Here is a 24,405-nt window from a genome sequence, read left to right on the forward strand (position 1 = left end):
AAATGAGCTGGGCAGCAACGTGTCTGCCAAATTGCTTGTCAACATTCACCATTAAGGCTTGCTTATGAATATGGCCAAAGGGCACAAGACAGGCAGGGAAGCATGTTCCCAAAAGCAATTCAGTGTTTCAGGGGAAGCAGTTAAGAAAATGGCTGAGGTAAAAAAGTTACATTTTATCACAAGAAAATTTTCATAAGAAAATTTTGGTTCCACTACTGGACTCAATTTAGTGCTTTAATTAATCAAATCCCTTCATTCTAAAAATCAAAATGTACCAAAAGACATTACCTGACAACAGAAGTTTCTGTAGGTCCATAATTCCCTGTACTTACTGATAATGGAAGTTTCTTCTAAACTTTTTGTATTTTTAAATCCTTTTGGTCCGTTTACTTTGGAGTTCAATAAATACTTGCTTCCCTTCAAAAAAACTAATGCATTCCAAACTGTCAGTTTCGTTTTACCTAGTCTAAACAAAAATAATTCATAATTCAGTCTGTTTACTTTAATATGTATTAAAGAGTTGGAATGTATCGTTTACATCACAAATGTCAGTTAACTGGCTATTTTGTTATGCTGTACGCAGCTTGTAACCAATGGAAAATGAACAGGCCCAAAGGAATAACCAGAGGGTCATGTTCACCTCTCTGCCCTTGACCACATCATAATGGCTGCCTAACATTCCAATTAAGACTTTAAAAAATAAAATCAGCTTTCAAAATCTAAACCTCCGGAAGAAACATTTCTATGTTACACTCATGCACTTATGTTTCGTAGTTTGCTGCTGGCTGTTCAAGGTAAAGCCTGACGACCAAAGGCAGTAATAAACTTAAATCTCTGTATTGTGAAATGAATTTATTCCATATTCTATCATTCACATTCTAAACTGTCTGTACTGAAAACAATTCTTTCCACCACAGTAACAGTGAAAAGCCACGAGCTGTAAGAAACCTACATGTGTAGTTAAACAAACTGCTGCTGGAACTTCGTTAGTGAAAGGAATATTTTACAAGCTATCATTTATCAAGCCAGCTGAAAATTCTTACCTTTGCAACCTCTCTTGCGCCAGAACAACTTCCTCATGATGTCATAAAACTGCCCAACTGCCTTTAGTGTTTAACACATTCGAAAGTAATTAGGTTCCGGAAAGTAATGAAGCTACAAATTTTACTTGTGGTGATGGTCACAAGGAACAATTACCAGCTTTAATCATTTTATAAGACCAGGTGGTGGAGGAAAGGAAATTCTTAATACTTTACTACCCAAATAATCTAGTCACCAACAAATATCAACAAGTAGATTAACACTTTGGCCAAGTCCAGTAAGTGCAACCTATGCTCCATCCAGACTGAATCCACTTTATAATGGCTGGCTGAAAATTTGTCTTTAGCAGAGTTACATTCGGCAAAGCCAAGTTATTTTTCACAAGCATTAGAGTTGCAGCATAAATGTTTAATGCATTGCCATCATTTTGGTTAATTCTCGATAAATAGATGTCCATCATATGGTTAAAGTAGTAATGCAGTCAAAATCTAACTAACGACTGAAACAGTTTATGACTAGCTGAATCCTACCAACAAATAATGCACCAACTACTATCCAATTATCCTTACATGATTCCCAAGTTGAAAAGCGGTACGAGTTTAACAGCTGGCTCAACTGACTGTATCCAATGAAGAACAAGTCTCCAATACAATATAAATCAAAGGCAGTATGTACTCCAGTGGGTGCAGGTGATGAATGACAGCCAGCACCATCCTGCCATGGAGAAACCCAAGTAGTGGGGTATGGATTTCTGCTCACCTGACATCAGCCAACAAGCTGCTATTCTATTAACAGCAAACTGATCAACAGTTCCCTGGTTAGATGTCAAAAATTGTTTCAGATATCAAAGATTTTTAAGGGGGGGGGGTAAAAGAGTGCCTCTGTAGCTGCAGAGGTAGAATGCTTGTACGATGGAAAATCATCTGTGAAGATGGCACTCTGTTCAGGTAGCTTTCAGGGCAGTGGTGCTGGGTTGATTAGTTGAAGATCATAGAATGTTACAACCCCAGGATGGCAGAGGTAGAAAATCTCACTGCATTTGAAAAGAACATGAAGTGCTAAAACCTAAAGGATGCTGAATCAAGAGCTGAAAATGGGATTAGGTTGAATTGCTCTTTTTCCACTGACAGACACCATGAGCTGAATAGCCTCCTTCTCTGCTGTAATTTTTTTCTAAGCTTCTAATCCCAGTAAAATCACTCAGAAGGTAAAGAACTCAAGAGGGACATCAAACTTAAGTAAAAGAATCCGACAGCTGGTTAAGACACTTTGCAAAGAGGATACAGGAACAAGCAATGAATATTACAAAAGGAACGCCGTAGTTGGTCTGGAAAAGACTTGTTAAATTGAATAGAACAAGGCCTGAGGAGTTTGAAAAATTAACTAGGTTTTTTAAGCATCTTTGGTGGGACAGAGGCCCGGTAAAAGCAGATTTGTCTCAATAAGACCCAGTTTCTCCTTGGTCGATAATTCTACCATTGGGATGATGGAACCCTCATCCAACCAGATCAAAATCACCTGATGCAAGAATATCTGAAAAGAAAACCAAGGGTTGCACACCATCTGGTTTCGATGGACTGAGCACCCAGGGAAGCTGAAGAAATCAGTACAAGATGAAAGGTGGAGAGAGCCAAACCGTACGGCTATCATTTTGCCAACATCAAGGTTTGATTTAAAATCCATCTGAGCTATTTAAGTATTGCCAGAGCTTAAAAACATCTGAACACCAAATTACAATCTTGGGTTTCACATTGCATTTATAAAAATAAATTACTAATCAATATTTTTTTCCTCAGTAAAATAAGTTACGATTTCATTGTTCTCATTGCACACATTGATAGGTAACTAAAATATCCAGGAACAAAATAAGACATCATCCTACAACATATTTTCTTCAGTTCACATAGTGACATACTCCCACTGGTACAGACTCCACAACACATGGCCACAGGTGTACTCTGATGTATTTGGTTCTATGCCAATAACTGTACAAATGCCAGACCCAAACTTTCAAGACTAAGTATATACAGTCATAGATGCACCAAGTCTGATAAAACAAAACAAGCTGCACCAAAGTCTGTTTCTTACCCTCCCTACCAGCTTTAGAAAAGGTGAAAATAGTCTCTACTCTAGCTGCTGCTGCACACCAGCTATACAGTTGAAACAGTGCAAAATTCAAATTTGTATTTTCTGTAAACTTGCATACGATACGCTGACAACTTGAAAACAAAGCTCAAAGGCAGGCCTGCAATTCGCTCACATCATTTTCCATGCATAATAAAAATTGAATTTAAAATACTGCCTAAACCTGAAACTCGATTTTGGGATATGTCCTTTTGCTGGATTTGGCTCCGAAGAATAAATTCCAAATCTTTCTTTCAAGGTGGACTCTCTATAGCAGTAACTGACTTGCATGCACTGTATTGCATATTACTGACCTACTTTGTGAACAAAGATTCATCATATTTAGTTCATGCAAAATGGCTTCAGTAGATAAATGGTGGCACAGTAGTTAGCACTGCTGCTTCACAGTGCCAGGGACCCAGGTTCGATTCCCAGCTTGGATCACTGTCTGTGCGGAGTCTGCACATTTTCCCTGCGTCTGCGTGGGTTTCCTCCGGGTGCTCCAGTTTCCTCCCACAGTCCGAAAGACATGCTGGTTAGTTGCATTGGCCATGCTAAAGTTTCCCTCCATGTACCTGAACAGGCGCTGGTGTGTGGGAACTAGGGGATTTTCACAGCAACTTCACTGGTGTTCATATACTCCTACTTGTGACGCTAATAAACTTTTTTTAAAACTTTGATTACAATATCAGGATTTATATTTTTTCTTCATTCTTTCATGGCATGTGGGTGTAGCTGGCTCAGCCATCATTGATTGCCCAACTCGAATTGCACTCAAGGAGAGTTGAGTAAGCCACCTTTTTGAGCCATCGCAGTCCATGTGGTATAGATCCAGCCACAGCTGTTAGGAACGGTGTTCCAGGATTTTAACCCAGTGTCAGTGACAGAACAGTGGTATAGTTCCAAGACTGGATGGTGTGTGACTTGGAGGAGAACTTGCAGGTGGTGTTCCCATGTACCTCTTGCCCTTGTCCTTCTTGATGATAGAAGTCACACATTTGGAAGGTGCTGTCAAAGGAGCCTGGATGAGTTGTTGTAGTGCATCTTGTCGATGGTACACACTGCTGCTGCGTGTCAATGGTGGAGGAAGTGAAATGTTTACGGTGGATAGGGTGCCAATCAAGCGGGCTTCTTTGTCCTGGATGGTATTGAGTCTCTTGAGCATTACTGGAGCTCAACCAACCAGGCAAGTGGAGAACACGCCACCACACTCCTGACTTGCACCGTATAGATTTTGGACAGGCTTTGGGGAGTCAAGAGGAGTGTTGCAGTTTCAGTTCAATGATAGCCCCAGAATAAAAACAGTAGGGGATTCAGTGATGTCATTGAATGTGATGGCAAGATGTTGGATTCTCTCTTGTTGGAGATGGTCATTGACTGGCACGAATATAACTTATCACTTTTCAGTCCAGGCTTGAATGCTGTCCAGATCTTGCTGCATACAGACATGGACTGCTTCAGTATCTAAGGAGTCAAGATTAGCATTGCACAAGGTGAACAAGCCCACACCTGACTTTTATGATGGAAAGACAGTCATTGATAAAGCAGATAAAGATGGTTGGACGACTTCAGAGTAATGTCCTTGGTTCACTGATGTCCTGGGGCTGAGATGATCGACCACAAACAACTTCAATCTTCCTTTGTGTTAGGTATGATTCCAACCAGGGAGGGATTCCCATTGACTCCAGTTTTGTTAGGGCTCCTTGATGTCATATGCGGCCAAATTGATGTCAAGGACAGACACTTGTACCTCATCTCTATTACAAGATAGAGATGTCAGAGAGGGGAAGGTGACAGCAGTGAAAGCCACAGTAAGGGGAAAACTTCAAGTATGAAAATTGAGTTCCCACAGTGAAACTGAACAGTAATTGACACCAAATTCTCATGCCTAAAAATGTCAACTTCACCTGTGTGAAAATTTTGAACTCGAGGGCAAAAGAAACCTTTTTTCAAACCTACAATTGGCTTTCCACTACACATTGTAAGATATACAGTGCAGATTATAGCACTTGCCACTGGCAAATACTTTTTCTCCATCACCCTGCAACAATGAAGAATACCTGTAGCTGAAGCGCAAACTACTGCAATTGTGTTAACTACAGACTTATTAATTTCACAAAAACCTCTGGACTATGTGCACGCATGCTTCTATGTTATCGTATGATGGCATCAGGTCGAAAAAGCTCTGCAATGTCCATTAACGTTGCCTGGTAAAGCCAGATGTTTCCACACAAAGTTCCTTAATACCAACTTTAATCTGCAAGTGTTCAATTTAAAAAGGAGCATGCCTTAAAAAAAACGAAACAAAAACACTCATATGCAATGTATACACATCTGCCTAATTAACCTATTGTGGGAAAATATGAATTTAATTTCAATTCTTAAAATGGAAAGAACCATTCAATTTTTGACCATCATGGCAAGTTCATTCCAAAACATTAGCAAAAGATTTTCTATTTATAAGGTTGCAATAAGTATATATTTAATGTTATATTTAGTGTACCTTGTAGTTAGTATGGACCAGTCAGATTCCCAACTGTGGTCAATCTCCCAACACATGCAAAACCACAGATTATATTGGAGGAAAAATAATTAATTGATTTTCAATTGCCATTGCTTTTGCTCTAGCCCAGGCTCACACTGAACATTTCTGCTCCTGCCCATCTCTCCCCCAATCCACATACGCAATGGCAGTTTCAAACCCTATTGCACTCCCTCCTGTGCCACTGCTGGTTAGGCCCTTCGAAACATTTGCAGTCAGCTCCATATTCACTACTTCTCTTCCTCTTGATGCAGTACACCCTAGACATCTTCCCTCCTTTATCCTGGTCTCTGGGGCATAGATCAGCTAGATAGTCAATATCTTTTCCCAAAGTTGGGAAGTCTAAAACTAGAGGACATAGGTTTATGGTGAGAGGGGAAAGATACAAAAGCGTCCAGAAGGGCAACTTGTTCACAGAGGGTGGTGAGTGTCTGGAACAAGCTGCCAGAGGTAGTAGTAGAAGTAGGTACAATTTTGTCTTTTGAAAAGCGTTTAGACAGTTACATGGGCAAGATGGATATAGAGGGATATGGGCCAAACGCAGGCAATTGGGACTAGCTATGGGGTTAAAAAAAGGGGCGGCATGGACAAGTTGGGCCCAAGGGCCTGTTTCCATGCTGTAAAGCTCTATGACTCTCCACCTGACTTATCCTTGCTGCATGTTCTCTCTCCACCCAACTAGATGCACTTCTACTTTCTGCACGCTCTCTCCCCCCGACTAAATGTACTTCCCCTTGCAGCATGCTCTCGCTACCTGACTGGATGCACTTAGTCCTCCCCCACCGAATACATGTCTTCCCCTTGCAGCAGGTTCTCTCCCCCTGACTAGATGCATTTACTCCTCCCAACCAGATGTCCTTCCCTTGCAGCATGCTATCTCCCCCTGACTAGGTGCACTTAGCCCTTGCTGCATACTCTAACCTTCAAACAAAATCACAAAACACATTCAGTAAATCATGAAAGGAACACACCTGATACCAAAGTGGGAAACAGTGGTTATAGAGAGGAGAATCATACAGAAAGAGCAAGGCAAAGGAAACAAGCCAGGAATGGAATCATCTAAAAGGTTATAGCACAGAAGGAGGTATTTTTAAAAATTCCTCATTTTGGCTTGTTCTTTTTCCATTCACTTCAAATCGCTATCCTCTAATTATCAACCCTCCCACTATCTATTCTGTCTGTCACCTCAGCACCTCTATCAAATTCCCTCTCAATCTTCTCTTTCCACAGAACAAAGTATCATCTCTAACTGTCCTCGTAACCGAAGTGCCTCACCCAAAGTATCATTTTCAAATCAATTCTGCATTCTCCAGTGCTTTTACATCCTTCCCAAAATATAGCACCCAGATTTGAACACAATACTGCAGTTGAGGCTAAACCAGTGTTTTATAAAAGGTTTGCCATTATTTTCTTACTTTTGTATTCTATGTCTCTTAAAAGTCCAAGAGGAGTGATAAGAAACAAAGAATAAAAGAAAAAATATATAATATGGGAGGCAAGGCAGTTACAGGCAAGGCCTTCTCAGTTTGTGAGCAATAACATAAATCACTTAATCCTCCAGCCACTCAGCTGTTCCATAGTGTCATGATGAGATACATGTGAACAGACATAGGTTTAATGATAAGGCTATTTAAAGTTTCGACTTAAATGCCATAAAAATGTGTTGAGCTAAAACTGCAATGCCTTCTATAAATTTTATGTTTAAGAAAGATTATGCATGCATAACAAGGTAGTTAAAAGGTGTGGAAACCTGCTAGATATCTCCATTCCAGAAAAATTAGCACCACTACACTGGAAAACTGTTTAATAGAAAAAGACTCACCATTTATATAGTGCTTTTCACAATCTCAGTACAGCTTCAAGGGCTTTTACAGCCAATGAATGACTTTTGAAGTGCAGGGAAGGTGGCTGTCAATTTGCACACAGCAAGGTCCCTAAAACAGCATTTGATTATGACCAGGTATCTGATTTAGTGGTGTTGCAGAGGGATAAATACTGCCTTTGGATTTAAAATTCACACAATGGAGAAGACAGGAGCTGGGGTTAATGCCTCATCTGAAAGGTTGCACGCCTGACACTACAATACTGAGGCAGTGCTGCACTGAAGTTCAGCCTGCCTTATGTGCTCTAATCCCTGGAGTGGGGCTTTACTACTTACTCAACAAGAGTGCATGTTATCACCGAGCTACAACAGACAACTAAAAAGATGGACAAGATCACAAGGGATAGGATTTGGTAAAATTGTGCATTAAAAATTTTTGAACTGTTTTATCTAAAAAAAGTTTTTTAAGCAAACTGCACAATCTAAACATTAGCAATGGTTAAAATGCTGGATGATTCAAAATACCACCCGAATGGTGTGATTTCAGTGAATTATCTGAACATAGAGGAGACATGTCACCCATCAGGGAAATGTGATTGCGTGCAAGCACTCAAGTGATGGGACCAGTCACACAACCATTTCCCATCTTCAGTCAACATCAATACCCAAATACTTATTAAAAATACGCTCATGTCTCGGTTGAGAAAGCAAGTAATCTATCTGATGAACCTTCTGTTTTGAAATAGTATACCATTTCAACAAGTCTTCCTTCACAAGTCCCATAATCATGAATACATTTAAACATTAGTCATGGGACGTGATGGACCAATTGTGTTTGGTACACAGGTAATCATGTCAAGTGTCAATAAGAACTTATCCTCTCCTAATCCAATCAATAAATGTTCAAATTGTCTGCTAAACGTGTCAAGCTCAGGAAAATGAGTCCTCTCAGTACTCTGAAGCCTAGGTAAATTACTAGCAATATTTTCTGATATTTGCCACCCAACATTCTAAACATGACAAACTGAGTTTGCAATCCCCCATAAAACAAGGTCACAATCTCGCTGTAGTATCTCTTGGGTAGGTTGGAGGGGACAGGGAAATAGTGACATCAAGCAGACCTGTTAGAAGGTTGAGTCAACACAGTTCGCACCCAAATTTCAATGTTTTGGTTAGAGCCTTAAGAACACATGACCTGCTAAGGAGTGATGCAATGTTAAATTTTAGTTCAACAAAGGAACAAAAACACATACCCAAGTGCTTGGTAAACAATGGAAAAAAAGTATAAAGCATGTTAAATTACCATTTAGCAAGTGGCTATTAATCAATGGAATTGCGCTGGCAGGTCCCTACAGTGTTTAGAATAAACAAACACAGAAATCATTGAGAACAGCAGTCCCACTTGAACCAACTTTCATCCCTGCTTTCAAAGAGTGGTTTCACAGGTGTCAGCAATCCTCCAGTGTCACATCAAGTGGTCATTCTTCATGCAATCACTGAACAGTGACCAAGAGGAGGCATGCTGTTCTCTTATTTACTCGTCACTGATCAAAGATGGAGCAGAAGTATACAGCTGCCAATGGAGCCCACAAGCCTAAACATGAGTTCTTCATGGTTAATATGGCTCAGTACCAGTATACTGATCCAGAACATCAACAGATACAACTGGGAAATCTAAAGATTATTCACTTAGTCGGAGTCCACGAGAGCCATTCATTTCCAAACCCTTGAACCTACACCGCTAAGAACAAATTATCTGGTCATTATTTCTTTCCCACTTCTGGGATCTCTCTGTGCATGGACATTACCAGAATTACAAGTGTCTGCACTTCATTACTTCACTGTCAAGTGCTATAGGATGTCCAGAGATTGCAGAAAGTGCTGTATAAATATCAAACCATTACTGGCTTTCTTATTCCTTCACCGATAATGGCATGATTCGTACGCACAGCCCTGGCCACTGAAAATATAAAACTATTTAGCTATAAATTATGGGTTGTAACAGCAATTCATTGTTGTGCACAGCACCAAAAAACTGTTCATGCAAACTGCATCCCCAAAACCAATGGTCACTTACTTCCATACACTTCTACCAATGGTTAAAAAGTTACGAAAATATTCACAAGTAAATCCCTGGTATTTTAGGTTTCAAATACTTCAAAAAGCTGTGTTCCCGATTTTGATGAGTAAATAGAGGATGGATGCTTCCAATGGCTTGCAAAACAATGACAAGATAGCACAGATTGAGGATCAGGAGTATGACTGAATGATGGATTAAGACATTTTTCCAGAGGACTAGTCAAGTATAGCATATTTTAGCATAGCTGCTACTAACTTATAAAATAGAATAGGGGAATTTCACGGTAACTTCATTGCGGTGTTAATGTAAGCCTTACTTGTGACCAATAAACAAACTTTACTTTACTTTTAGAACCAACTAAGAGGAAAAAAAAAGGAGGGAGCACAAAAATAAGAATTAAGAAATAACCCAAGTTGAAGGTATGACAGACTTAATGGGTTGAATGGTTCCCTGCACCATCATTTCTAGGACACAAACAAAAAGCCCAAATGAAGAACTTGACAAAAGTTTATTCCAGAGCCCAAAATAAGCCATAAACTCACTTCCAATTAGGCTTGTCTTCAGGAAACAAAGATCCAAATATACATGGTGTCAGAGGTTTGCAAAAGAAAACGTCCGGACAAACTGCTTTTAAGGAGTTAATTCTCCCAACTCAGCTTGTAAATGCAAGCAGAGTATGGGCCAATCACCCAATTTTGTAATTGAATATTGGTCAAACTGCAGAAGCCAGACTGCAGAAATTAAATTACAGCCTGAAAGATGAACATACTTTATCCGGTATGGAGACAAAGTTTTAATGGGGCTTGAGTTTTTACCAAATTAGGAGCATCCAGCATTATGTAGCAAGAAAAAACTAGAAACAAATATTCACTTGAATTGCATAAATGAATCTACGTCCCTTTCTAGAGGCACTTGAGTAGAGGCTTATTAATATACTCTGCATAAGATCGTCACTGTGGTTGGGGGGGGGGGGGGGGGAGGAGGTGGCAGATGAAATAAGATAGCTTGGAAAAGGCCAGCATGAGATGGCAAATACTGCAGGAACGGGAGAGATCTGAGAGCAGTTGAAATGTCTCCATCACCTCTCAATTCCTTCCAGACCATGGGCCTTGTTTGTGTTTGTGGCGTTTTGTTAAAAATGGGGGGGGGGGGGGGGGAAGAAGAGGGAGATTTAATCCAAATCTAGAATGATATACTTAAATGTACATTTGCACAGATAAAGGGCCTGTGAACTGGAGAACAGCAACTGAGGGAGTAAGTTTTAATTCAAATCTAGAATGTTATTTTTTAAACGTACATTTACACAATAAACTGGAGAACAGTAACAGGTGGGGGGGGATTTAATTCAAACCTAGAATATTTTTACATGTACATTTACACAGTTAGCTAGAGAGCAGCAACTGGGGCGGGGGGCCTAATTCAAATCTAGAATGATATATTTAAATGTATATTTTACACAGATAAAGAGCCTGTGAAATGGGGAACAGCAACTGGGGGCAGGGAACAAGTGGGGGAGAGGGAGGCTAATTCAAATCTAGAATGATATATTTAAACTCACAGTAATATGGATAACTACAAAGCAGCAACAGGGGGGATATATTTGTCATATATATATAATGATATATTTAAGGTATATTTACACAGATAAAGGGCCTGTGAACTGGAGAACAACAACTGGGGGCGGGGAGTTTAAATTCAAGTCGAAAACGATATATTTAAATGTACATTTACACAGATGAAAGGCCTGTTAACTGAAGAACAGCAACTGGGAGGAGGGGGGGGGGGTGTTAATTCAAATCTAGAATGATATATTTAAACATTTACACAGATAAAAGGCCTATGAACTGGGGGACAGTAAGCGATGCGGTGAGTTTTTAATTCAAATCGAATTCCAAATGTTCAATTGAGTTCTTTATGATAAAGACAGAGGGGTGATTAATGGGGGGTGTGGAAGAGGAGGCCAAGGGAGCTCGGTGGGGCTGAATGTGGAGAGGCTGCAGCATGGCGCCTGTGGCCTACGCGTGGTTCCCATTAGGAATGATTTGGGGGGGGGGGGGGGGGGGGGAGAGAGGCGGTGAGAAACCCCGCGCTGGCCTGGGGGAAGGAGGGGGCCCTGAGGCCTAACGGTCACTCTCTCTCGCTCCCTTACCTTCCATCTCCATCTCCTCGGGCTCGCTGAGGTGCTGCTCGTTGGGCTTGGTGCAGTGGTTCATGGCGGCGAGCGAGTGGGCCTCCGCCTCGGCCTTGCGCGCCTCGGCAGCCGGCGGCTGAGGGGCGGTGAGGGACGGCTCTCGGCTGGCAGGAACGGAAACCCGGACGTACTTGCTCGCGATGCGCCCAATCTCGGCCGAGGGTGCTGCTGCCGCCGCTCGAAGAAGCTCCCCCCCTGCCCGCCTGTCACGGCAAAGGGGGGAACCCGCCTCGACCTGCCTGCCCGAGAAAGGTGGGGAGAGGCCAGCGCCTCCCGACTGTGTGGGGTGGGGGGGGGGGGAAGGGAGGGGGAGGTGAAGGGGGGAGAAGAGCAATAAATAGAAACAATTCACGGATTGTTATTCGGTGAAAGGAGAGGCGGGAGGGCCGATTTTAAAACAAAAATCGACACGGCGGCGCCTGTTTTGTGGTGGTGGTGGGGAGGGAGGGAGGCGGGCGGGCGCGGGGGGTGGTTGGTTGCTGATTGTGACTTGTTGTTGTCGCTGTGGCGGTGCTGGCGGCCGCCCGGGCCCCCCCTATGGTGGATGATCCTCCTCCTTTTCTCTCGGGCTGCAGGCCTCCTCTGTCCTGGCTGAGGCCCTCGCTCTCTCTCCGGCCTCCTGTCTCGCTCTCTCTCTCTCTCAGCCCCGCTGGCTCCGCACCGTGGAGAAAATGGCGGCGCGACGCAGATGTCACCTCGGTACGGCGCAGGCGCAAAGGCTGGCCGGCTGTGGCGGGGGGAGGGGCAGGGAGGGGCGGGGCCTCCGGTCCCTGACGTCATCACCCTCATCAACAAGGCTCCCCCCCAGCCTGGTCCCTGTGTTTGCCCACAACACACACACAGCTGACCAAATTGTCCCAAACTCTCACCTCCCACACTTCCCCCCACCCCCACTCAAAAAAAATCCATTCCCCCCTCCCCTTAATATTTTAGAATGACAAAATAGTTGACCTCCCTCAGCAAAAGAAACTCGCAACTAACTTTCCAAAAGTTTGACAACTTCAGAAAAGGTGCCACTGTGGTTTAGCGCTGCTGCCTCACCAGTGCCAGGGACCCTGGTTCCCTCAAGAGAGTAAGAAGTCTCACGACACCAGGTTAAAGTTCAACAGGTTTATTTGGTCGCAAAAGCTACCTCACCCTGACGAAGGGGCAGCAAGCGCTCCGAAAGCTTGTGGCTTTTGCTACCAAATAAACCTGTTGGACTATAACCTGGTGTTGTGAGACTTCTAACTGTGTTTGCCCCAGTCCAACGCTGGCATCTCCACATCATGTCCCTCAACAGATGCCAAGGTAAAAAGGTGGCCAAGTTCCGCACGCATGAGGACGGCCTCAACCGGGACCTTGGCTTCATGTCGCACTACATGTAACCCCACTATTTGGCCTCGGCTTGCACAATCCTATTAACTGTCCTGGCTTGAGACAATTCACACCTCTTTAACCTGTGATTATCCCTCTCTCAACACACTGTCTGTACCTGTAAAGACTTGATTATCTGAAAAGACTTGCATTCCAACTATTATCTTGCAATTGTGTCTTTGACTATATATGCCGTGTTTGTGAAACCTACCTCTCCACTCACCTGATGAAGGAGCAGGGCTCCGAAAGCTCGTGATGCTAAATAGACCAGTTGAACTTTAACCCGAAGTTGTGAGACTTCTTACTGTGCACACCCCAGTCCAACGCCAGCAGCTCCACATCAAGAAAAAAAGAAATCACACCTAACTTTCCAAAAGTTTGGCAACTTCAGAAAAGTTGGCACAGTGGTAAGCGCTATTGCTTCAAGGTGTTACACTGTTGTGTCTTTCTTGATTTGATTTGATTTATTATTGTCACCGTGTAAAGTATTGTTTCCTGCATGCTATACAGACAAAGCATACCGTACATAAAGAAGGAAAGGAGAGGGTACAGAATGTAGTGTTGCAGTCATAGTTAGGGTCCATTCAAAAGTCTGATGGTAGCAGGGAAGAAACTGTTTTTGAGTCAGTTGGAATGTGACCTCTTTTTCCCGATGGAAGAAGGTGGAAGAGAGTATGTCTGGGATGGGTGGGGTCCTTGATTATGCTGGCTGCTTTTCCAAGGCAACAGGAAATGTGGGCACAGTTAATGGATGGGAGGCTGGTTTGTGTGATGGACTGGGCTTCATTCACACCCTTTGTAGCTTCTTGTGGACTTGGGCAGAGCAGGAGCCATACCAACCTGTGATACAACCAGAAAGAATGTTTTCTATAGTGCATCTGTACCATAGTTGGTGAGAGTTGTAGTTGACATGCTAAATTTCCTTAGTCTCCTGAGAAAGTAGAGGTGTTGGTGGGCTTTCTTAACAATAGCATCAGGGTGGAGGGACCAGGACAGGTTGTTGGTGATCTGGACACCTAGAAACTTGAAGCTCTTGACAATTTCTCAACATTTTATAAAGGCAAAACAGTTGATCCCTCCGTCAGCAAATTCTGACAAAAAAAGAAACTGGAGCTCACAACTAACTTTCCAAAAGTTTGGCAACTTCAGAAAAGTTGGCACTGCTGCCTCACAGCACCAAGGATCCCGGTTTTGATTCCGGCCTCAGGTCACTGTGTAGAGTTTGCACGTTCACTCTGTGTCAGTGTCACAGTGCTAGGGACCCGGGTTCAATTCTTGGGTCACTGTCTGTGCAGAGACTGCACATTCTCCCCGTATCTGTGTGGTTTCCTTCAGGTGTTCCAGTTTCTTCCCACGGTCCAAAAGACATGCTGGTTAGGTGCATTGGCCATGCTAAACTCTCCCTAAGTGTACCCGAACAGGCGTAGGAGTGTGGCGGCTAGGGGATTTTCGTAGTAACTTCATTGCAGTATTAATGTAAGCCTACTTGTGACACTAATAAATAAACAGGTGCTCTGGTTTCCTCCCACAGTCCAAAGATGTTGGGTGGATTGGTCATGCTAAATTGCCCCTTCGTGTCCCAAATGTGTAGGTTAGGGGTATTAGCCATGGTAAACATGTGGGATTACATGTATAGGGCGGGATGGTGGGCCTAGGTAAGATGCTCTGTCAGGGTGTCAGTGCCGACTCAATGGGCTGAATGGCCTCCTTCTGCACTGTAAGAATTGTCTGCATATGTGTCAAGGAAGCTGCAGAATCCAACTAAATCACGTGAGGATCCTTGTTTTCTGTGTTAAATCTGTGGCAGAGGTATGTTTATAAAGAGGTTTGTTTGGTTGGAACATTGCATTTAGTTGTTAAGGTTCGTATAATATTTTTTTTTCCTTAATATTTGTAATTGGAAAAAGTTATTGATAATTTTCTTTCTATGTGTTAACTGTATTTTTATATAAACTTTGTTTGATAAAAGCTCCCTACATTTGAATCACACCTGAAGTGAAACATCTCATGCTTACCCATGCCAAATTCAAATAGCAAAGCGTATGGCCTAAGGCTGATTTCATATAACACTTTGGAGTTTCTGACCTGAATTATAACAAATGGTCGAACAAGACACTCAGTTCAAGGGCAATTGGAGTTGGGCAACAAATGTTGGCCTTGCCAGTGATGCCCACATCTCATGAAAGAACAAATAAATGAAAACTCACAGTGCTATTCGGAAGGAAGTGAGTTGGTTATGTTTTCCCATTTAGAATTATATCTGCCTTAGTTATTTATCTTAAATGATATTCACGAGAGGAGCTGTCTTCACTGGCAAATTCAACTACACACCTTTGCTAAGAAAATACATAAGGGTCATCCAACTATGAGCAAACAAAGCTGTCCTGTTTTAGATCAGCACACCTAATAAATAACTAAACCATAAAGCAAAGGAAACTCATACTGTAAATCATATTATCACCCGTATCGAGTGTACACTAGAAACTCTGTGGTGTCCAGTGATTGTAGAGGGTGTTAAGCATACCAGTGGGTACTTCAAGCTGCTTTTTCAGAACTTCCTGGCATCAAGAGCATGGAAGAGAGGCAGGAATATCAGCATCTTGTAATGAAGCATCATTGTAGGTTTAATCCATTTCTGGCCTGCAGCAAAACTTTAAATGTACATTTCTGAAATTATTACTTTCAATTAAATAAATATATTTTTTAAATTTAGCATTGCTTCTTTCAACACTACCTAAATTCTGTAGAAGGGTCATTTGGACATGAAATATTAACTCTGTTTCTCTCCATGGACGCTGCCAGACCTGCCGAGCTTAACCGGCATTTTCTGTTTTTATTATCTAACTTCTTTCAGTTGCGATGCCAGTAACTGGCTTGGTGCTGTGTATGTGAGACAAATCGAATTATAATCCCTGACTGCAGCATGTACCAATCACAACCAAATCTAAAATACTTTGTCGACAAGAAAAAAACTATTTAGTTACATGAGAAATACGAATATGCACAACTCACCAGTAGCGTCAAGTGCTGCTTCTCCAATGTGGGAATCACAAGAGGGCATCTCCAGTATCCTCTCTTTCAAACATAGCAAACAAAAAGTCAGCACATATTGGCACATTTTAACGTACACCAAGAACATAAGACCATAAACCCATAAGATATAGCAGCAGAATTAGGCCATTCGGCCCATTGAGTCTGCTCCACCATTCAATCATGGCTGACAAGTTTCTCAACCTCATTCTCCTGACTTTTCCCCGTTTCCTTTGATCTCCTGACCAATCAAGAGCCTATCTATCTCTGTCTTAAATACACTCAATGACCCGGCCTCCACAACCTTCTGTGGCAATGAATTCCACAGATTCACCACCCTTTGGGTGAAGAAATTCCTCCTCATCATAGTTCTGTACGAGACCCCTTGGGGATGAGTGACCATTAAATGATGGAATTCTTTATCAAGATGGAAAGTGAAGTAGTTGATTTGGAGATTAGGGTGGTGAATCTTAATAAAGGAAACTATGAGGAGATGAGGCGTGAGTTGGCCTTGATAGATTGGGGAGAGTTACTGAAAGGGATGATAGTGGATAGGCAGTGGCAAACTTTCAAGGAATGTATGGGGGGACTGCAGCAACTGTTTATTCCTGTCTGGCACAAAAGCAAAATGGATAAGAGGGCCAATCCATGGCTTACAAAGGAAATTAGAGAGAGCATACAATCTAACGAAAAAGCATACAGATTGGCCAAGAAAAATAATAGGTCTGAGGATTGGGAGCAGTTTAGAATTCAGCAAAGAAGGACCAAGGAATCGATTAAGAAGGGGAAAAGAAAGTACGAAAGGGAACATAAAGACAGACACTAAGAGTTTCTATAGATACATCAAGAGAAAGAGGTTGGTGAAGACAAATGTAGGTCCCCTACAGACAGAAACGGGGGAATGTATAATAGGGGACAAAGAAATGGCCGAGCAACTGAATACATACTTTGGTTATGCCTTTTCAAAAGAGGACACAAATCAAATGCCAGAAATGTTGGAGAATGCAAGTTTTAGTGAGAGGGAAGAACTGAAGGAGATCAATATTAGTAGAGAAATGGTGCTGAGAAAATTGATGGGAGTGAAGGTGGATAAATCCCCAGGGCTTGATAATCTACATCCCAGAGTACTTAAGAAACAGTGGATGCATTGGTGGTCATCTTCCAGGATTCTATAGACTCTGGAACAGTCCCTGCAGATTGATGGGTAGCAAATGTTACTCCAATATTCAAAAAGGGAGGTAGAGAGAAAACAGGGAATTATAGACCAGTAAGCTTAACATGGGTAGTGGGGAAGATTCTCGAATCCATTATCAAGGACTTCATAGCAGAGTATTTAGAAAGCAGTGGCAGCATCAGACAGCGCCAGCATGGATTTATGAAGGGGAAATCATGCTTGACAAATCTGTTGGAATTCTTTGAAGATGTAACTAGTACAGTTGACAAGCGGGAACCAGTTGATGTGGTATATTTGGACTTTCAGAAAGTGTTTGACAAAGTCCTGCACAAGAGATTATCGTGCAAGATTAAAGCTCATGGGATAGGTGGAAGTGTATTGAGATGGATAGAAAACTGGTTGGCAGAGAGGAAACAAAGCATAGAAATTAATGGGTGCTTTTCAAAGTGGCAGGCAGTAACTCATGGGGTGCCACAAGGATTGGTACTGGGACCTCAACTATTCACAATATATATTAATGATTTGGATGAGGGAACAAAATGCAACATCTCAAAGTTTGCAGGTGATATCAAGTTGGGTGGGAGAGTGAACTGTGACGAGGATGCAGAGATCCTTCAGAATGATCTGGACAGGTTGGGTGAGTGTGCTAATCAATGGCAGATGCAGTATAATTTGGATAAATGTGAGGTTATTCACTTTGGAAGCAAAAACAAGAAGGCAGATTACTGCCTGAATGGCTGTAAATTGGGAGAGGGGAGTGTGCAGCGGGACCTGGGTGTCCTTGTGCACCAGTCGCTGAAGGTAAGCATGCAGGTGCAGCAGGCAGTAAAGAAGGCAAATGGCACGTTGGCCTTCATTGCGAGAGGTTTCGAGTACAGGAGCAGTGGTGTGTTGTTGCAATTATAGAGGGCCTTGGTGAGGCCACACCCAGAGTATTGTGTGCAGTTTTGGCCTCCTTTTCTGAGAAAGGATGTTCTTGCTCTCGAGGGAGTGCAGCGAAGGTTTACCAGGCTGATTCCGGGGATGGTGGGACTGATGTATGAGGAGAGATTGTCTCGGTTAGGGTTGTCTTTGCTGGAGTTCAGACGAATGAGGGGGGATCTCATAGACACTTATAAAATTCTAATAGGACTAGACAGGGAAGGTGCAGGGAGGATGTTCCCGATGGTGGGGGAGTTCAGAACCAGGGGTCACAGTCTGGGGATCCAGGGTAGACCATTTAGGACGGAGGTGAGGAGACATTTCTTCACCCAAAGAGTGGTGAGTCTGTGGAATTCATTACCACAGGAAGTAGTTGATGCCAAAACATTGAATGTATTCAAGAGGCGGCTGGATATAGCACTTGGGAAGAATGGGATCAAAGGTTATGGGGAGAAAGCAGGATTAGGCTATTGAGTTGGATGATCAGCCATGATCGTAATGAATGGCGAAGCAGGCTCGAAGGGCCAAATGGCCTCCTCTTGCTCCTATCTTCTATTTTTCTATGTTTCTATGTTAAAGGGTCATCCCTTTATTCTGAGGCTGTGCCCTCGGATCGTAGTCTCTCCGACTAATGGAAACATCTTCCCCATGTCCACTCGATCCAGGCCTTTCAGTATTTTGTCAGTTTCAATGAGATCGCCCTCATCCTTCGATACTGCCTTCGCTGGGAGACATCAGCAGAGGCTGTTTAACGGGCTCACCGCTGGGTGCCACAGCCTCCGCACGTCTCCGGGCCCCGGATTTCCGGCAGCATCAGCTCCACGCCGGAAATCGACACGGAGCTGATTTAAATATTTAAATCGGTATTTCCATCTGATCAGCGAGCCCAGGATTGAAGTCTCCTGGTCCGCTCGCCTCTCTCCCCTCGCCAGGAGTGGTTCACTCCAGTGGACTTTACAACACCTCTAGGGACTGGTGGCCTGACCCCACTGGAGTGGAGGGAAGCCATGGAGGCCACCCCGGAATCGGGGGTTAAGGGGGGAGTGCCCCCTGGGAGTGCCCCCTTGGCAGTTTGGCAGTGCCAGCCTGGCCCCCTGGCACTGCCCAACGTGCAAAGTGGCAATGCCCAAGGGGCACCTTGGCACTGCCCACCAGGCATTGGGCAGTCCCAAGGGGGCATGCTCTGAGAGGGCGGGACCTATTAGTGAAGCAGGGCTTGTGGGGGGAGATCGGTGGAGGTGTCCCACTGCCACTCTGCACTCAGGATCGGTGGCTGAGAGAAGGAAGGGGCTGAACAGGGGTTGCCATCGGGTGAGGGTGAGGGATGGGTGTCGGGGCTGCCGGTGGGGTGGGGCGGGGCATCAGGACTGCCGAGGGAGCAGTTGGGTCGGGGAGATCGGGATTGCCGGGAGGGGAGATAGAGGTGGGCCGGCGGGTGTGGTGGTGGGGGGCGGCGGTGGGGGGGGGGGGCATCAGGGCTGGTGCAGAGACGTCCGGGAGGCCAGCGATCAGGATATGGGGGGGCTCTGCAAGCCAGTGATCCAGGGTTGTTGTGCTGGGCAGTGATCGGGAGGCCGGCCGTGTTGGCTGACTGTGCATGTGTTGACCTCTGCTATCACAGATTGGCGCGTACACAGTGGCCCACTCAGTGCTATGTTGCCGGCTTCTCCAGTGGGAGTAGGCCCCAACCCTGGAGGTTCAATGTGAATCTCGCTTGGGCACTCTGCAATGCTCAGAGTGTGGGCAATTAATTTTGAAAATCCCACTTAAAATACCAGCGGGATTTACTCCAGTCTTTACGCAAATTCCTAATTCACTTCGAATTTCTTTGGGAGAATCTCGGCCAACATAAAACTTGCTGATAGTCTACCAACTGCGAGATGCAAATCAGGAGCGCGATGAAATGCTCTGGATGGATGCAGCTTCAGCAACACTCAAGAAGCTCAGCACCATCCAAGACAAAGCTGCGCACTTAACAGGCACCCCATCACCACCCTAAACACCCGCTTCCTCCACCACCAGCGCACAGTGTCAGCAGTGTGCATCATTTACAAGATGTACTGCAGCACTTCATCAAGATTTCTATGACCATCCCTAGACCTGTGCTACCCACAAGAACAAAATGCAACAGGCAGATGGGAGCCCCATCATGTCCAAGTTCCCCTTCCTGTCACACACCATCCTGACTTAGGACCATATCACGGTTACTTCAGGGGGTCTTGTGGGGCAGTGATAGCATCCCTACCTCTGGGCCAGGAGTGCATCTACTGAAGGAGGGTCAACTGTCTTTCGAAAATGTCAAGGACAAGATGACCTTGGGAGAATGGATTTTTTGAGAGGGAGTAAGGTAAGGCTTGGGACAACTTGAAGGGGGTGAAAATGTTCAAGTCCAACAACAGGACTTGTTGGCCAAGCAAGGAGCATTCATAACGTGGTTCAACAGGCTGGGGAATTCCCCAAAGGGAAGAAAGTCTATGTGTGTGAAGATATGCTTAAAAAAAACCTGTTCCTTCAATGTCTTTTGAAATACTGGAAAATCCTCCCTGTACCACTGTTGTACTATGCCTTTAAGGGAAGTGTGTCAGTATATTACAACAACCACTGCAGTGGCTCAAGAATTATAGAATCATACAGTGCTGCTTCACTGGCCATTCAGGATCGACCACAATCTCAGCCAGGCCCTATCCCCATAACCCCATGCTTTTACCCCAGCTAGTCCCCTGGACACTAAGGGGCAATTTAGCACGGCCAATCCACCTAACCCGCACATCTTTGGAGTGTGGTAGGAAACCGGAGCACCCGGAGGAAACCCACGCAGACACGGGGAGAACGTGCAGACTCCACACAGACAGTGACCCTAGCTGGGAGTCAAACCTGGGTCCCTGGCGCTGTGAGGCAGGAGGGCTGACCACTGTGCCGTCTCTTCAAAAAGACTCCAGCAAATTCATGCTGGCTCTTCTTAATTGACTCGCATTTGCCCATGTGACTATGAATTTTGCCTTGAACTATTGTTTCCAGTACCGTGGCTCACCAAGGGTAACTGGGGATAACAATAAATGCTGATCATGCTCGTGACACAAAACTGCAGTGTATAAAAAAAGTCAAAGCAATGATCATACCACATAAATGAAGCCAGTGTGGGACAACTGGATAGATTACAATGCAGAGGCAAGGGGGTCCGAAAGGCCTTCTTTGCTGTATCACTGTACAATTCTATAACGTATTAATCTTAAGGTCTAATAATGGGAAACGTTAAACACGATCGAAACATTCAACATTATCCCTGGATACAAGGTATTCGGGAAAGGTAGGAAAAGAGGAATGAAGGGAGGATTAAGAAGAGCATTGCATTACAGGAGAGTGAGAGATGATATCATTGAGGCGTCAAAGAACAAAGAACAGTACAGCACAGGAAACAGGCCCTTCGGCCCTCCAAGCCTGTGCCACTCATTGGTCCAACTAGACCATTCGTTTGTATCCCTCCATTCCCAGACTGCTCATGTGACTATCCAGGTAAGTCTTAAATGATGCCAGCGTGTCTGCCTCCACCACCCTGCTTGGCAGCGCATTCCAGGCCCCCACCACTCTCTGTGTAAAAAACGTCCCTCTGATATCTGAGTTATACCTCGCCCCTCTCACCTTGAGCCCGTGACCCCTCGTGATCGTCACCTCCGACCTGGGAAAAAGCTTCCCACTGTTCACCCCATCTATACCCTTTATAATTTTGTACATCTCTATTAGGTCTCCCCTCGCTCTCTGTCTTTCCAGGGAGAACAAGCCCAGTTTACCCAATCTCTCCTCATAGCTAAGACCCTCCATACCAGGCAACATCCTGGTAAACCTTCTCTGCACTCTCTCTAAAGCCTCCACGTCCTTCTGGTAGTGCGGCGACCAGAACTGGACGCAGTACTCCAAATGTGGCCTAACCAGCCTTCTATACAGCTGCAACATCAGACTCCAGCATTTCCACTCCATCTGACGAAGGAGCAGCGCTCCGAAAGCTTATGGTATTTGCTACCAAATAAACCTGTTGGACTTTAACCTGGTGTTGTGAGACTTCTTACTGTGAACACCACTGGTCACAGACCTCCAGCCGGAAAAAGACCCTTCGACTGCTACCCTCTGTCTCCTGTGGCCAAGCCAGTTTTCTACCCATCTAGCCACCTCTCCTTGTATCCCACGAGCCTTAGCCTTCTTAACCAACCTGCCATGAGAGACTTTGTCAAATGCCTTACTGAAATCCATATAGACGACATCCATGGCCCTTCCTTCGTCAACCATTTTTGTCACTTCCTCAAAAAACTCCATCAAATTTGTAAGGCACGACCTCCCTCTTACAAAACCATGCTGTCTGTCACTAATGAGATTGTTCCGTTCGAAATGCGCATACATCCTGTCTCTAAGAATCCTCTCCAACAACTTCCCTACCACGGACGTCAAGCTCACTGGCCTATAATTGTTCGGGTTATCCCTGCTACCCTTCTTAAATAACGGTACCACATTCACAGTCCTCCAATCCTCAGGGACTTCACCTGTGTCCAATGAAGAGACAAAGATTTCCGTCAGAGGCCCAGCAATTACATCTCTTGTCTCCCTGAGCAGTCTAGGATAGATGCCATCAGGCCCTGGGGATTTGTCAGTTTTAATGTTACCTAAAAAACCTAACACTTCCTCCCTTGTAATGGAGATTCTTTCTAACGGGTCAACACCTCCCTCTGAGTCAACAAGTCCCTCTCAGTCAACAAGTCCCTCCCCTTTGTGAATACTGATGCAAAGTATTCATTTAGGATCTCCCCTATTCTCTTGGGTTCTAAGCATAATTCCTCTCCTTTGTCCCTGAGAGGTCTGACTTTTTCCCTGACAACTCTTTTGTTCCTAACATATGAATAAAATGCCTTAGGATTCTCCTTAATCCTGTCTGCCAAGAACATTTCGTGACCTCTTTTTGCCCTTCTAACTCCCCGTTTGAGTTCTTTCCTCCTCTCTCTGTATTCCTCCAGAGCTCCATCTGTTTTCAGTTGCCTGGACCTAACGTATGCCTCTCTTTTCTTTTTGATCAGATCCTCAATTTCCCTGGTTATCCACGGCTCTCGAATCCTACCTTTCCTATCCTTCCTTTTTACAGGCACATGCCTGTCCTGCAGCCTTAACAACTGTTCCTTAAAAAACTCCCACATGCCAGATGTGGACTTGCCCCTGAACAGCCTCTCCCAATCAACGGCCACCAATTCCTGCCTAATCCGGCTATAGTTAGCCTTCCCCCAATTTAGCACCCTACCCTTAGGACAACACTCGTCCTTGTCCATTACTATCCTAAAGTTAACAGAGTTGTGGTCACTATTTGCCACATGTTCCCCTACCGAAACTTTGACGACCTGACCGGGCTCATTTCCCAGAACTAGATCCAGTATAGCCCCCTCTCCAGTTGGGCTATCTACATACAGTTCCAAAGAACCTTCCAGTATGCATTTTACAAATTCCTCCCCGTCCAGACCCCCAGCCCCAAGCACTTTCCAGCCTATACCAGGGAAATTGAAGTCTCCCACTACAACAACCCTATTTTTTCTGCACATATCCAGAATCTCCTGACATATCCATTCCTCCACTTCCCGTGGGCTGTTGGGTGGCCTGTAGTATACCCCCAGCATAGTGATTGGACCTTTCCTGTTTCTGAGCTCCACCCACAGTGATTCTTTACATGACCCCTCTTAAATTGTCCACCCTCTGCACCGCTGTAATATGCTCCCTAACTAATATCGCTACTCCCCTCCCTTTTTTAGCCCCTCCTCTGTCTCGCCTAAAACACTTATACCCCGGAATATTCAGCTGCCAGTCCTGTCCTTCTTTTAACCATGTCTCCGTCACCGCAACCACATCCAAATTCCGCGTAAGCATTAAGGCCCTAAGTTCGTCTGTCTTACCCGTTACCCTCCTCGCATTGAAGCAGATGCACTCCAGACCTCCAGGCCCACTCAGGTCATCCTGCTCCAGAATGCTCTTCTGCTTAGCTAGCCTTGCCCTGGCCCCCAGCTCGACCCCAGCCTCAGTACTTACTGACCTACTGTTTTGATCCCCACCCCCCGCCACACTAGTTTAAACCCTGCCGAAACACTCTAGCAAAACT

The 24,405-nt window shown here is 44.4% G+C and overlaps 1 protein-coding gene across 8 annotated transcripts in view; it reads right to left on the bottom strand.

Moving 5' to 3' along the window:
* usp7 (ubiquitin specific peptidase 7 (herpes virus-associated)) overlaps window positions 1–24,405 on the bottom strand; it is a 141,636-nt gene that overhangs the window by 72,637 nt on the left and 44,594 nt on the right. For 4 of the 8 annotated variants that reach the window (XM_078240749.1, XM_078240747.1, XM_078240748.1 and 1 more), the window contains exon 3: window positions 16,169–16,231. In XM_078240749.1, the coding sequence (XP_078096875.1) occupies window positions 16,169–16,217 (49 nt within the window). In that variant the 5' untranslated portion in view covers window positions 16,218–16,231. Of the gene's footprint in view, window positions 1–11,758; window positions 12,485–16,168; window positions 16,232–24,405 lie in introns of those variants that run through there. The other 4 variants (XM_078240751.1, XM_078240750.1, XM_078240744.1 and 1 more) reach the window with 2 other exon arrangements.

This window comes from Mustelus asterias, chromosome 23, assembly GCF_964213995.1.
Source record: "Mustelus asterias chromosome 23, sMusAst1.hap1.1, whole genome shotgun sequence".
NCBI classification, from domain to species: Eukaryota; Metazoa; Chordata; class Chondrichthyes; order Carcharhiniformes; family Triakidae; genus Mustelus; species Mustelus asterias.